Source organism: Astyanax mexicanus, chromosome 9 (assembly GCF_023375975.1).
Source record: "Astyanax mexicanus isolate ESR-SI-001 chromosome 9, AstMex3_surface, whole genome shotgun sequence".
Classification (NCBI taxonomy): domain Eukaryota; kingdom Metazoa; phylum Chordata; class Actinopteri; order Characiformes; family Acestrorhamphidae; genus Astyanax; species Astyanax mexicanus.
In genome coordinates this window covers 8,608,235-8,622,992 of record NC_064416.1, presented here as the reverse complement: position 1 = coordinate 8,622,992, position 14,758 = coordinate 8,608,235, and the positions used below count along the sequence as shown (strand labels likewise).

Below are 14,758 nucleotides of genomic sequence, written 5' to 3'. Positions count from 1 at the left end.
TGTGGGTGTATAAACTCACCCACACACTCTCCTGTAGCAGTGATGCTGTATCCGGGTTGGCAGGAGACAAGGCACTGGAAGGACCCAATGGTGTTCTCACAGCGCAGTGATCCACACACAGCACCTTCAGAGTCCACACACTCATCCACATCTAACACACACACACACACACACACACAGAATTATATGTACAGCCCCAGTAAAAAGCTTGCATTGATACAGACTATAAAGAAGCACATAAGGAATCATGTAGTAACTATAAAACGTGTTTAACAAACCAAAATACATAAGTACATTTAGCATTTATAGGTGCTCTTATCTGGGGAGCTGTTAACTTGTGGTTTCTGAATCTGGTAACTCTGATCAACCTATCCTGTGCATCAGGACTGGGGTGGTCCTGATGAGTGCCAGTTTCATCATCCTAACTTTTTTGATGGTCTTTGCGACTGCACTTGAAGATACTTTAAAAGTTCTTGAAATGTTTCGGATTGACTGACCTTCATTTCTTAAAGTATTTCCTTTACTTCTTTACTTAGTTGAGTAGTTCTTGCTTCTCATAATATGGATTAAAGCATTATTCAAATAGAGCTATTCACTGTATACCTGTAACTCTACCTCTTCACTACTTTACAACTGATGCTCTCAAACACATTAAGAGACAAAAAAAATCAAGTAATTAAGTCCTGACGAGGTCAGCACAGCTGCTAACTGAAAGCCTCATAAAGCTAACTGAGAAAATCCAGCCAAGATGTGCAAAACTGTCATCTAAGCAAGAGGAGCTACTTTAAGAAGAATCTAAAATATAAAACATATTCTAGTTTGTTTAACACTTTTTGTGTACTAAATAATTTCAGGTTTTACTTCACAGTTTGGATTATTTTAGTGTTAATCTACATCGCACAACATTTTAAAATAATGAAAAAAACACCTTACATTACAAGATACATTCTTACATGTTTTTTCTTTAGATCTATTTAACTGATTTTATATTAACTATGCAGTGCACTAAACTACACTGAAGAAAACTGAAATGCACTAATACCAGTTAAACTTGGCTAAAATACACTGTATTCAATTACACTGAGCTGAAGTCCATTTGGACATTTGGAAAATGATTGGACTAAACTGAAGTGAAATGAAAACTGAATTTGTGTGTGTGTGTGTGTGTGTGTGTTAGTGTTTTTGTGTTACCCAGGCAGGCTGTTTTTTCAGGGTTGGAGGTAAAGCCAGTCTTGCAGTGGCACAGAAATGAGCCATCAGTGTTGGCACAATGCCCATCCTGACAAACCCCCTCACGGGTACACTCGTCCACATCTGGATTCAAGAGAAAAAGTCACATACAACACACACACACAGCTATGACATCACACCTACTAAAATGCCTCAGTATAACTGCAACTCTCCTTAAGACAAGCCAAATCAAATATCTTCACAAACCCCAAAACTACACAGTAAAATTGAAAGTGTTGAATTTAACACTGTCCTAGATAATATATGACTCTACGACAAGAGTTAATATTTTAGAATTATTTCAACTCTGTATAGAGTCATATATTAACTTTACGTATCTTTTATCAGTGTTAACACATTTTACCCCACAGTGTAAAACAACTCTCAAAATTGTTAATTTAATTATTATTTTTTTTAAGTTCGTTTGAATTAATTTTTGTATATTTTCTGAACTTCACCTGAAACTATATACCAGAGTATCTATAAAACATTATAAAATGTGAGCTATACCACAGAATAAATTACTTTTTTATCTTATCTAAGCTTTATTTAGAACAAGAGAGACCATCAAAAACTGACAAAAAAGCTATGGTTCTCCCATAACACAATAACTCTGTGTGGAGACCCTTATCCACCATCCAACCCAACACCAAAAGGGTGAATAACACTCCATTAAAGAAATCACCACAACTAAATCTCATTTACCTACAAACACATTTAAGAAACACAAACACTGAGCCTGTAAGACAGAGTTGAATTTTAAAAGAGTTGGACTGTTGATCACTGAGGGTTGTTAGAAAAACTCCCAGAGGGTTAAAACATGTTTATACAGTGATTTTTAGCACTGTTAATTGTTTTGTATACATATAAAATGATTGTGATGATAATATAATTGTATTGTAAATCTTAAAGCTCCCTTTTTTAATGCTGCATGATGATTCTGAAATTAGTTCTTGCTGCCACGCTTCACCCAACACATAATACACACATGCTATAATCAGAAATATAGAGCTGCTGTACCCTGGCAGGAGGTCCGGTTGATGCCGGTCTGGTAGCCCTGTGCACACACACACATGTAGGAGCCGTCCATGTTCACACACTCTCCTTTAGGGAAGCAGAAATCTCCCTCCAAACACTCGTTAATATCTGTCAACAGGATAAAACAGCATCACATACACTCACCTCTTTATTAGAAACATGGAGTAAGGTTATGTTTTCAAGCTTAACACTTACTCGCCAATTTATTATTGTTAGTAAGCAATAAACTAGGTGTAAGGCTAAACATGTAATGGCCTCTGTATTAGAAACATCTGATGCACCTTTTCCTAATTTCCGACTCAAATTACATACTTAAATCTTAAGACCTTTTACCCGAGCAATATAAGAGTTGGCTTCCAGGTGGAGTGGTCCAAGTGTCACAACGCTACTTTTTATTTTTGATAGGATTTAAAGATAAAATAAAATTTGAAGATAAATATAACAGCATTGATGCTAAGGTTTAATTTGGTATCTTGTTTGCCTATATTGACCCAGTATTGCTTCAGATATTCTGATAGATGTACTTGATAATAGGCCCAGGTATGGTGAGACGATATACTCATTTTTAATATCATTGAAAAGGTACTTTATTTCAGTATTTTAGTTCAAAATGTGAAACACATTTATTACATAGATGTATTACACACAGAGTGATCTATTTTAAGCATTTATTTATTTTATTGTTGATGCTTATGCCTTACAGCTAATGAAAACCCCAAAATCAGTGTCGCAGTGTGTCAAGTCCTGCTGGAAAATGAAATCCGCATCTCCATAAAATCTGTCAGTGAAGGGAAGAATAAATTGCTGTCTAATTTTCTCAGACCCTGAATTTTGAGTTTTCATTTGCTGTAAGCCATAATCCTGAAACAATATGTGTGTAATACATTTATATAATATATGAGTTTCACATTTTTAACTGAATTACTGAAATAAACTAACTTTTCAATTATATTCTTATTTTTTAGATGCACTAGTCCACTGCTATATATTCTTCTGAAGTTGAAGCTGGTAGGCAGACATGTGTGTCCTATTGGTCTGTAAAGGTTTTACACTAGATATTTGAACATTGCTGTGAGTGAGATTCAAATGCACTCAAAACAAAAGCATTAGTGAGGTCATGCCCTGATGTTGGATGATTACGCTCCTGGTTTTAAATAGTCTAAGCTTTTATATAGTCAAAGTGATTGGAAAGTTGTTCATCCAGAAGAAAACATATCCTTTTGCTCTTGATCAGCATTGGATGTGTTTTCATGTGCTAATGGACCAGCCTGTGCTGGTTGACCATTCATTATAAACATGTGTCTAATAGTGTAAATGCAGTGTGTGTCTGACCTCTGCACTGTCGTCCAGGTCCTGCAGCACGATAACCTGCTGAACACTCACATCTGTACGAGCCGTCAGTGTTCACACACACACTCTGCGGCCCACAGGTCTGAGGGCTCGCACACTCGTCTATATCTGAGGAGAGGAATCAGGTGGTTAGTGTGATTTTATATTCAGTTAGCCTCAATGTTTACTGATGGGTTGCTCTGTCCTGATCACAAATTATTATTAAATATTATTTTAATTCTAAACAACTGTGACCAACAATTCCTTTGGTTTATAGTTTGCCACTATTATAGTACAAGCCTACATGTGGTCAAATCAGCTAGTTAGCTTAGCTTTTTACTAGGTGGCAGCATTTTAATTCGTATTACCCCCCAGAAAAGTTACAGATACAGCTTAAAAAATATCACTATTCACTGCTGCCACCTAGTGTTGCTGCATCCAGAGCTGCAAGACTGATTTCTGTCTTATTGTTTATAATGATTTTATATCATGTATAAATGTGTATTGCAAAAGCCCAATTAATAAGCTATAGGTCTTATACAGAATTATTATTATTACATCAGTTCACTATTTACAGTATTACTATGTGCAATAAAACTGTTTACTTATTGCTGCTGTAGTGGTGATCTAATCTACTATGTGCAATATCTATTTTTATATTCTCTTGTATTTCTTTTTTGTGTAAACCGTACATAGATTTTATAAACTGTTTGTATATTTCCTGACACTTCTTCTGCTCTGTTCAGCGCGTTTAGCTGATGCTCCCAACTGGCTAACAATACTAAGGATAGTGACATAGCATTACCCATGTAAAGAAAACACATTTTTTTACACTATTAACAAGCTCAAAGTTGCTCCACACTTCATTGGTAGGATTCTGAGGATCGTGACATTTAAAACAAGGCACAGAGAATTTTAAAAGTGCACAGGTAGTTTATTAAAAAACACTTCCATTTCTTTGCACGGGTAATGCTATGCCCCTATCACAAAAACGAAAAAAGTCTGATAGGTCAGATATTTGCAGCTCTTTTTTTTGTGTTGTATAATAAAAGTACAGTGTTTGGCACAGCAGCCTCTTTCCACTGATCGTAGATATTCAGTAGCAGATTTTCTGATGTATTTAATTTGAAAATTTGGTCTGTCTCAAGCAGTATGGACCTGTATTGCATTAGTATTGTTTGTATGATTTTCCCAGACTGTTTAGTGACTGATAGAGCACCCCCTCAGATCAGCTTTCAGCTAAACTGTATAGGAATAGCCAGGTACATTAAATTCAATTACAACATTGTGTGTCTGAGGGTGAAAACTAATCAGTCTTCAGGGTCATACTGAAAGAGACTATGCTCGCCAGAACTCTGGATGCTTAGGAAACAGATGTGCTGGAGATCTCTTTTTCTCTCGAAGACACACACACACACACACACTTTTTTTTGGAATACGTCAGTGTCGGGGACTACTGAGATTTTAAGTGGAGGGGGGCTATGGTCAGCTCTTAAAAATAGACATGTTGCAATAGTTAGCTATTTTGTCCCCACAATGACTTAAGTCCCCACGTTACTGGTGTGTAGTCCGTTAAATGCCCCCACGACATACGGTTTGCGAACACACACACACACACACTCTGGGCCAGTCCGCCTTGGTTCTGTCTGTCTGAAACAGAACCTTCAGGAGGAAGGAGCTAATTGTAGCCAAATATGTGTCTGAGAATCAAGTCTGACCACAGCATCTGCAGCTGGAGAGACAGGAAGCAGAAAACCTCTCTGTTCTGACTAAAAATTAAGAAAATTCATTTTAACAGACAGAAAATTAAGACCACTGACGCACTTTGATTACTGTCATTACACTACATTACATTTACATTTGGCAGATGCTTTTGTCCAAAGCGACTTACAATAGTCAAGTACAAAAGTAATGAGTACTGTCAAAAGTAATCAGTACTGTCATGATACACTGACACCTTTCAAGGGATAGGATATATTAAGCAGGTATGCAGTAATGCAGTACCAAAATGGTGCAAAATACCTACCTGCACACTGCCCGTTCTGCATGCTGTGTCCACCTCTGCATCGCACACACGCATAAGAACCCAAGGAGTTCACACACTGCTGACCCGGACACTGTAGAGGGTCCTCACATTCATCAATGTCTGCAAAAATAAATAAATAAATATATACTGCAAAAAGTACAATCTTTAGTGTAAGGAGTCAAGGATTCAATGATTTAAGGAGACTTTATTGTCATTCACATCACAATTGTTAAAACAGATAAATATAAAGATAAATAAAAAATAAATAAACAAATAGATATCAAGATAAATACACAAAATAGGAGTAGGAAAGGAGCGGCAACATGACGTCCAGAGTGCAATTTTGCTATAGCAGCATGGATAAGTGTGAATGACAGACAGTAAAAATGTTACTGATAAAATTAATAAATCCTGTGTCTCTGACTTAATAAGTTTTACATGCATGTAGGTGCACTACTATGTGAAAATATGCAAATAACACTTAAAACACATTACATTTCCAGGTGTAAACCAGGTTTGTAGATTCTGATAACAGAAAACAGGATATTACCTGACAATATCTGACAGTATGTATTATCTGACAATATCTAATATATACATCAAATGAAGTTACTTAAAATTCCATTTTGGTTATCTCTGTGATATATTTGTTATTTCTGTGATATATTAAATCACATTGCATTTAGCGGACGCCTTCATCCAAATTGACTTACAAATAATGATGTACATTAGCAATAGCTTTTTTTGACAGGGCCTAAAGGAGGCCAAGGTGAAATAAAGTGATAGAGGAGGAAATGAGGTTCATTTGTTAGAAGTGTTCGGAGAGCACCTGTGCCCCTCGTGTCTTTCTGTACCATAAAATTTGCTTATAAATACAATTCTCTTATTATACTTATTTATTTAATTACCTTTGCACTGGCCATTTATGATCTCAAAGCCCGGCCTGCAGGACACACAGTTGAAAGAACCAATGGAGTTCACACACTGCTGCCCGGGACACTGAATCTCATTCTCACACTCATCCACATCTAAACAAGAGGAGGCAACAGCAAACGCCATCTCTTTAAAAACCACAGTGAAAATATAACTGGTGCTCTTTTACAGTGTCATACAGTGTTTACCTCTGCAGGTGTTATCCTCCGGTCTGAATCCAGGCCTGCACACACACCTGTAGCTGCCCTGTGTGTTCTCACAGCGGCCAGTAGAGCAGAGCGAAGGACTACGAACACACTCATCCACATCTAACAACACACACAGTACCACATTAACCATATATTAATAACAAACTGTAAATGTAGGTACTGTGATATTAAACACTGAGGAGGAGGAGCTACAGTCTCTCATTAGGGTGAAAATATATTTATATTAATAACACTCTAAATGTAGGTACTGTGATATTACACACTGAGGAGGAGGAGGAGCTTCAGTCTCTCATTAGGGTAATTATATATTAATCACTATCATCTAAATCATCTAAATGTAGGTACAATAGTATAGTATAATAGTTTACCTGCACACTGTCCGTTCCGAAACGTGTATCCAGATCTGCATGATGAGCACCTGTACGAACCTTGTGTGTTCACACACTCCTGACCAGGACACAGCCGAGAGTCCTCACATTCATTAACATCTAAAACACACACACGCACACACACACACACACACACACACACACACAAACGTTTAAATGCAGAAATATATAAGGAGTTTAAGAGCGAGTTTGATGATGTTTACCTGTGCAGGTGTTGCCCTGGAGTCTGTAGCCAGGTCTGCACACACACCTGTAGCTGCCCAGTGTGTTCTCACAGCGGCCGTTAGAGCAGGGCACAGGAACCTGACGGCACTCGTCGATATCTGAGGAGAAATCAGCATAGAAACATGCATCAGAATTACAGCTATAAAGCTGTAAAATTAGTTTCCTTTGTCATTTATATTTATTTATTTTTTGTATAGAAAATAACTGAACACTGTACAAGAACTTAACACTGCAAAACACACTTACAGAACACTACACATGTAAAAAAAAAAAAAGTAAAAAAAACAACGGACACACACACACACACACACACACACAAACCCCAAATGAAAACCGGCCTTTCAAAGGACTACGCACACTTTCTACATATTTATTTATTAACTCTCCAATTATCTTAAGCTCCTCAGGGCCTGTGCAAAAATCCATATTTATACTGTATATATTTCCATTAGGGGTGTGACGAGATCTCGTGGCATGAGATCTCGCGAGATTAAAATGGACGATATTTCTCGTCTGGCTTAAACCTGTCTCGTGGGGCAAAAAAAACAGTTAAGTGTGGACTTTTTAAGCGGGATCTGGCAACCCAGTAGCGATAGAGTATGGTGGAGAGCAGTGGAGCAAAAAGGGGGTATGCAGGCTATGCGACGCATAGGGGCTCTGCACTAGAGGGGGCGCCAAATCCAAGCCCCAAATAAATTTGCGGAGCTCGGTGTAAAGTAATGACAGGATGCTGACGATTTTAAAACGCATCCCTTTCTTTAAAATTTTATTTTTAAATCTTGTCTCGTCTCGTTCTCAAAAACCCAGTATCGTGTCTCGTCTCGTGATATTTGTGTCTTGTCACACCCCTAATTTCCATAAATCCCCTATAGTTTTTCTTTCATTCTTATCTTATCTGAAGTGGCTGAAGTGGTTTTCACTTCCAGGCAGTTAATAGGCTGATATTAGGGTGGAACTGTTTTGCTAGGTGCCTGCTGTAGTATACCAGGTGGTTGCTATTGGGTTGCTAGGTGGCTTCTATGTTGCTATTCAAAGCTTGCTTGATTGTTATTATGGTATTTCAGGTGGTTTCTATAGAGAGTGTTGCTAAGTGGTTTCTATGCAGTTGCTATCGTATCCTAGGTGCTTGTAAGGGTGTTGCCTGTGGTTGTTGTGGTACCCTATGTGGTTGGACATATGTTACTAGTAGGTTAAGTGTTGTTGTGCAATGCCTAACCAGAGTAAACTTTTTTGGTAGAGCGCATATTTTAAATTATATGCAGCTTCACAAAAAAGCTAAATGGGTAGAAAAATATATACACATAAATATCAGAGTATATGAGAGTATAAATGCAGGAAGAATATGGTACAATAAAATATAATATATGTTAAGAATTAAACTATAATATTATTGAATTTAAAAACTAGCAATAACAGTAGCAATATAAAATAATTTCAGCATCACTTGAATTGAAACTGAAGGTGATAATACATTAAACATGCCAATAATGTATTAATAAAAAATCAGTACTAAACATTACATTAATAAATGACTTATTACCTGAACATCGACCACTGACGAGCGCAAAGCCAGGTCTGCAGGACATACACCTGTATGATCCCTGAGTGTTCACACACTCCTGACCCAGACACTGCAGAGGATCCTCACACTCATTCACATCTGAAACATACAACCAATTAAAACCTAAAAATCAGTGTCTCAAAAAATTTGAATATTATATAAGACCAATTGGTGCTTTTGGCAGTGTGGGCAGTGTGCCAAGTCCTGCTGGAAAATGAGATCCGTATCTCAATAAAAGTTGTCAGTAGCAGAGGGAAGCATGAAGTGCTGTAAGATTATTTCAGAAAAAAACTCTGCGCTGACTTTAGACTTGATAATAAAACACAGTGGATCAACACCAGCAGATGACATGTCTCTCCAAACCATCACTGATTGGTGGAAACTTCACACTAGACCTCAAGCAGTTTGGACTGTGTGTCTCTCCACTCTTCCTCCAGACTCTGCTCCCTTGATTTACAAATGAAATGTAAAATTTACTGATGGTCAGTGATGGTTTATGGTTGGTTATCCAGCCAACTCTGGGGGGATTTTTATGTTTTGGACCTGGACTACCCATCTCCTTGTGTTTTCACAATAGGTTTACATAGGATCTCCGGTGGATTTGGCAATTTACAGAGACTCTGAGGCTCGGTCAGTGGCTGAACTGCACTAAGCAGGGCATTATTACACATGTTGTAAAGTAACTTATGATATTGCAAAGACTCTTATTAGTGTAAAAATGTCTTTATTTTAAAACATTGTCCATCTAGTTGTGTTGCAGAGCTGTTATCCAATCAGAGACGATATGTTTGCATGTATGAATATTCATGAACAAGAGGCGAAAATCCTATAATAAATGAAAAAACAATGAAATTAGACCTTTAAGATTTTGATGCATTGATTGAAGTTTACAGCATCATACCTGTGCAGGTGTTGCCCTGTGTCCTGTATCCCACCTGACACGCACACCTGTAGCTGCCAGGTGTGTTCTCACAGCGGCCGTTAGAGCAGGGCGAAGGATTCTGCCTGCACTCGTCGATATCTGTGAGAACGGGAGAACCGAGAAAAGCCTTAATACTGTGTAATTTTATCAATTATGATTTAACTTAACCTGTTAAATTTTACATTTGTATTGTATTCTATGTTTTTCAACAATTTATATGCATTTATGAAGGCTAAATAGGAGGGACTAAACTGCTGTAGACTGAAAGATCGGTGATATATGGAATGTTTTAGGCACTTATGGACTTAAGAACTGAGTCATTGCACCTGGGCAGTGTTACCTGAGCACTGTCCATTAAGGAGGCCAAAGCCAGGTCTGCAGGACACACACTTGTAGGAACCCTGAGAGTTCACACACTCCTGACCAGGACAGCGGAGAGGGTCATCACACTCATCGATATCTGAAAACCACACACACCAAAATAACTCATCAGGAGGTTGAAGCTAAAAATAGCTGACAACAGAAAATACACTGTAGCAAAACAGCTCATTTAGAAATCACGGATTCCCTGATGTCACATGAACCAAATAAAGTTAAAATGAATAGTGTGTTTATTTAATTACGCAAGAGCAGAGACTGTAAAAAAGATGGACGCCGCGTCACTGTTCCCATTTATTCAATGAAAATGAAGCCAAAATCTTCCGCCATGTTGGCGATCCTGAAACCCGAGTCTGCGCAGTAGAGACCAGAGGAGGGAGAAAGACTGTGGAGAGACAGCCTACTCATTTAAAGAGCTCACAGGCTGGTCCCACCCATACAGTCATTGGTCCCACCCCGGCTAGGTGTAACCCAGCCTTTTTACAATAACCACACCTTTTTGAATAGAGCTGAATAACGTTTTAAAAACCGAATTCTGTGGGGATATAAAAATGTAACAATATAAGCAGAGATAAGACTAGCTGTTGCATTTAAATAATGAAGGTATAATTACAGTATATTGGAAAAAATGTGATTGAAAGTTGTCTGTTTTGCCATTGAAACCTATGGGGATGGGTGGGGTTACACAGCTTTCTGAAACCGAACAGCAGGGGGCGCCCGGCCTGTGGTGGTTTCACTTTTGAGAGAGATGCTCTGTCCAGCTATATACAGTCTATGAGCAAGACTAAACACAGCATATAAGGCACGGTTTGGTTGAATACTGCTGGAGCAAAGTTCTGCCCCCTACTTAATACCCCACTGGCACTCACACTGCGTTTAAACAATCCGTGCCCGAGCACACTTACTTCGTCACTCACAGCTCAGTGGGTTGGCTACTTGGTTTTAACCCAATTATTTTATCGACAGCATCATACCAAGGGAATTTATCCTTTTCATCTGATGAGCTGCCAGATTTATGGAGTGCATCCTGCACCTCTAGAAATTGCATACGCAGTTTCTACAGCTTGTCACAACACTGTTCAGTCACGAGCTTGATGGAATTCACGAATTTGACTGAATGTATCAGCGTTCTTGTGTGTTGCTTCCAGCTATTGCTGCATGCTCTCGCAATCTTGTTTCGTGCTTGGGCACAAGTCCAAGTGAACCGTGCTCTGGCCCACTTGAAGAGGGCAAGGTTTGGAGTGTTGATGAATAAAGTTCCACTTATATAGGATGCTTTACAATTTACACGTCTTACACACAACCATTTATACTCAGCACTCATCCACACACTGGTGAAAAGTGGCAGCCAATAGCGCACAGCGTACTCTTAACCGGAACAACCGTCCACCTGGAGGACAGCATCGGGCACAATCATACATACATTTACATACACACACAAACTTACATACATGCCATACACTTTACACATACACACCAGATCAATTTAGAGGGTACAATTTTTTCTGGGTAATTTAGAGTATCCAATTTACCTGATCTCTTTTGGACTGTGGAAGGAAACTGGAGTCACTGGAGGAAACCCACACAGATACAGGGAGAAAATGGAAACCCCACCCAGATAGGGACTTGAACCCAAGACCCCAGTGCTGGCAGGAGAACGTGCTAACCACTCAGCCACCTTGACGCCCACTGTGCCAAATCACACTAGTCAAACGAGCCGTGCTTTGGGAGGTATTGCCTAGTGTGAGTACACCCTAAAACTGTTCATCCTAAACCACATAGTTCTGTTTACAAAAAATGTAAAATCATCTAACCATAAAATTAAAAAGTGTCCTTAGATTCTGATACACTACATAAGTAATGTGGTGGAATTACCTGTGCAGGTGTTGTCCTGTAGCTTGTATCCAGTCCTGCACACGCACCTGAAACTGCCGAGCGTGTTCTCACAGCGGCCGTTAGTGCAGGGGTTAGGTACCTGACGGCACTCGTCAATATCTGAGAGATCAATCAGAGTGATTAGAGTACTTACAGTATTTTTTAGCTGCACTTTTTTTCTTAGATTAGTTAAAACTATTCATTTCGTTGTAATGAGAAACTAATGCAGCTATTATTATCATTATTAATGTTGTTGTTGTTGATGTTGATGATGATGATGTTAATAAGTAGCATCTTAAATCCCACCACACTGACCTGAGCACTGGTTCTGCTGGCTGTTGCTCTGGTACCCTGGTGGACACACACAGCGGTAGCTGCCCACAGTGTTCTCACACTGACCCCCCAAACATGGCCTTGGAGTCAACACACACTCATTTTTATCTGAAATCACACAGAAACACACACATTTCACTCTTTCATTACAGACACAAAGCCTGGTCTGCTTCCTTACAGAACATTACAGAAAGCAACTAAGGCTCGGCTATAATAGAAAACAGAAAAACATAGCAAACAAAGAACCCCAAAGTACCCCAAAGCATAAAACCTAGGGCTCTATTTTAGCGATCTTAAGCACACAGGTCTATTGTGGATTGGGCAGCTGGATTTAGAGCGAGTTAATGTCTTTGAATCGTGAGTGCGCAAAAAAATTGCCTTTCGCAGCTTGAAAATGAACTATTTAAATTTAATTCATTATGGGTGTGTTTTGGGCATAACGTGAAGTAAACCAATAAACCAATCAGTGTGCCAGCTGAGTTTGGCGCATTTGCATTTTAACAGCGCAGTGCGTTAGTGTGTCTCAGCAGAGGATACTGACCTGCTCGTTCATGCTGTTAAGGTACACCAGCAGCTCATTTAAGGAAACAGCAATGTTATTTTATTCTATTTTTTACTCTGTTTCTTGTTGAGGTAAAAGTTGGGTTTGAACTCTGCAGCGCATCTGTGTGTGTGTGTGTGTGTGTGTGTGTTTAATGAGCGGGGGTGTACGAGCACTGGGAGCACCTATAGGAATGGACTAATCTGCTGTAGTGCTGTTAGCCAATCAGAGGCGATATGTTTGCGTGTATAAATAATTATGATATATATAACAGCCAAAACCTGTCTTTCTTCAGAGACCAGTAATTCACTAATCTAAAGCAGTGCTAAACAGAAACACCGGAGCACTTTTTTTCACAAAAAACGGCTCAAATGCCATTCATTCATACTAGAGACAACAACTAGACATTTTAAAATGAATGAAAACGATGGAATGAGACCTTTAATGTTTTGACTGATTGATGTACAGGGGTTGGACAATGAAACTGAAACACCTGGTTTTAGACCACAATAATTTATTGTCTCAACGGACAGTTCTGGTGGAAACAGGAGAGTTGAGGTGCACATTGAATTCTGCCGTGATTTGGGCAGCCGTGGTTTTATGTTTTTTTGGATACAATCCGGGTTAGCACCCGAACATCCCTTTCAGACAGCATCCTCTTACAGCGTCCACAGTTAATCCTGTTGGATGTGGTTGGTTCTTCTTGGCGGTATGCTGACATTACCCTGGATACCGTGGATCTTGATACATCACAAAGACTTGCTGTCTTGGTCACAGATGCGCCAGCAAGACGTGCACCAACAATTTGTCCTCTTTTGAACTCTGGTATGTCACCCATAATGTTGTGTGCATTGCTATATTTTGAGCAGAACTGTGCTCTTACCCTGTTAATTGAACCTTCACACTCTGCTCTTACTGGTGCAATGTGCAATTAATGAAAGTTGGCCACCAGGCTGCTTCAATGTAGCCATGAAACCTCCTACACTAAAATGACAGGTGTTTCAGTTTTATTACCCAACTTCTGTATATCAATGTTTAAATCCTCACTGATGTGGGATAGACTAAAACTTTACTCTCTCTCAACATATTTGAGTTATGAGTCAGAAGTAATGAAATTAAATGAGTAAGAGGAGCTGTGTCAGAGCGAGGATGAGGATGAGGAAGAGGTCGAGGTTAATCGTAAAGACCTCAGCTTACCGTGCCCAATCTCTAAACAAAGACCACAAAAAGCACAAAGCTCTAAAGCGTTCTTACATCTGCCCGAGACCACAAAAGAGCATCTATAGGTCCGGCTCCCGTGACCCGAGGGGTCAAACTAACCGCTCTATAGAGTTTTAACCAGCCAGACACAGTAAAGCACAGCCAAAACCCACTCGATGAACTCTGACCGGTAGCAGCTTTTTAAGGTCCATGGGAAGAAATAATAAAAAAACGAAAGAATGCAACATGTGTGAATGGCAGCATTCAGAAACACACAGCTGCCAGAACCCAGTCTTAGTCCATGAACTGCTGCCTTTCAATCACTAAACTAAAGGCTGTCCTTCAATTGTCAGGACCCCACAGGACCACAAGAGAGCAGGTATTATCTGGGAATTTTTAAGTTTCCCACCTTGGCAGTGTCCAGCTTGAGCGTTGAGGATAAATCCAGGATTGCATATACACGTGTGTCTCCCTCCAGGTACATCCACACATCGACCCGGTCCACAAACCTGCGGCCTTGCTTCACACACACGAGTGTCTGTAAAAAAAATTAATAAATAAATGAAAGG

The 14,758-nt window shown here is 39.2% G+C and overlaps 1 protein-coding gene across 5 annotated transcripts in view; it reads right to left on the bottom strand.

Annotated features, from left to right (window-relative positions):
* The window catches only part of LOC103033531 (latent-transforming growth factor beta-binding protein 4), a 115,273-nt gene that overhangs the window by 16,678 nt on the left and 83,837 nt on the right, over positions 1-14,758 (bottom strand). For 3 of the 5 annotated variants that reach the window (XM_022679438.2, XM_049483616.1, XM_049483617.1), the window contains 15 exons: positions 14,599-14,727; positions 12,431-12,556; positions 12,116-12,235; positions 10,203-10,322; positions 9,842-9,961; positions 8,920-9,039; positions 7,358-7,477; positions 7,134-7,253; positions 6,745-6,864; positions 6,532-6,651; positions 5,624-5,743; positions 3,601-3,726; positions 2,251-2,376; positions 1,192-1,314; positions 20-151 (listed from right to left, as the gene is read on the bottom strand). In XM_022679438.2, coding sequence (XP_022535159.2) covers positions 20-151; positions 1,192-1,314; positions 2,251-2,376; positions 3,601-3,726; positions 5,624-5,743; positions 6,532-6,651; positions 6,745-6,864; positions 7,134-7,253; positions 7,358-7,477; positions 8,920-9,039; positions 9,842-9,961; positions 10,203-10,322; positions 12,116-12,235; positions 12,431-12,556; positions 14,599-14,727 — 1,842 coding nt within the window. The remainder of the gene's footprint in view (positions 1-19; positions 152-1,191; positions 1,315-2,250; positions 2,377-3,600; positions 3,727-5,623; positions 5,744-6,531; positions 6,652-6,744; positions 6,865-7,133; positions 7,254-7,357; positions 7,478-8,919; positions 9,040-9,841; positions 9,962-10,202; positions 10,323-12,115; positions 12,236-12,430; positions 12,557-14,598; positions 14,728-14,758) is intronic. The other 2 variants (XM_049483619.1, XM_049483618.1) reach the window with 2 other exon arrangements.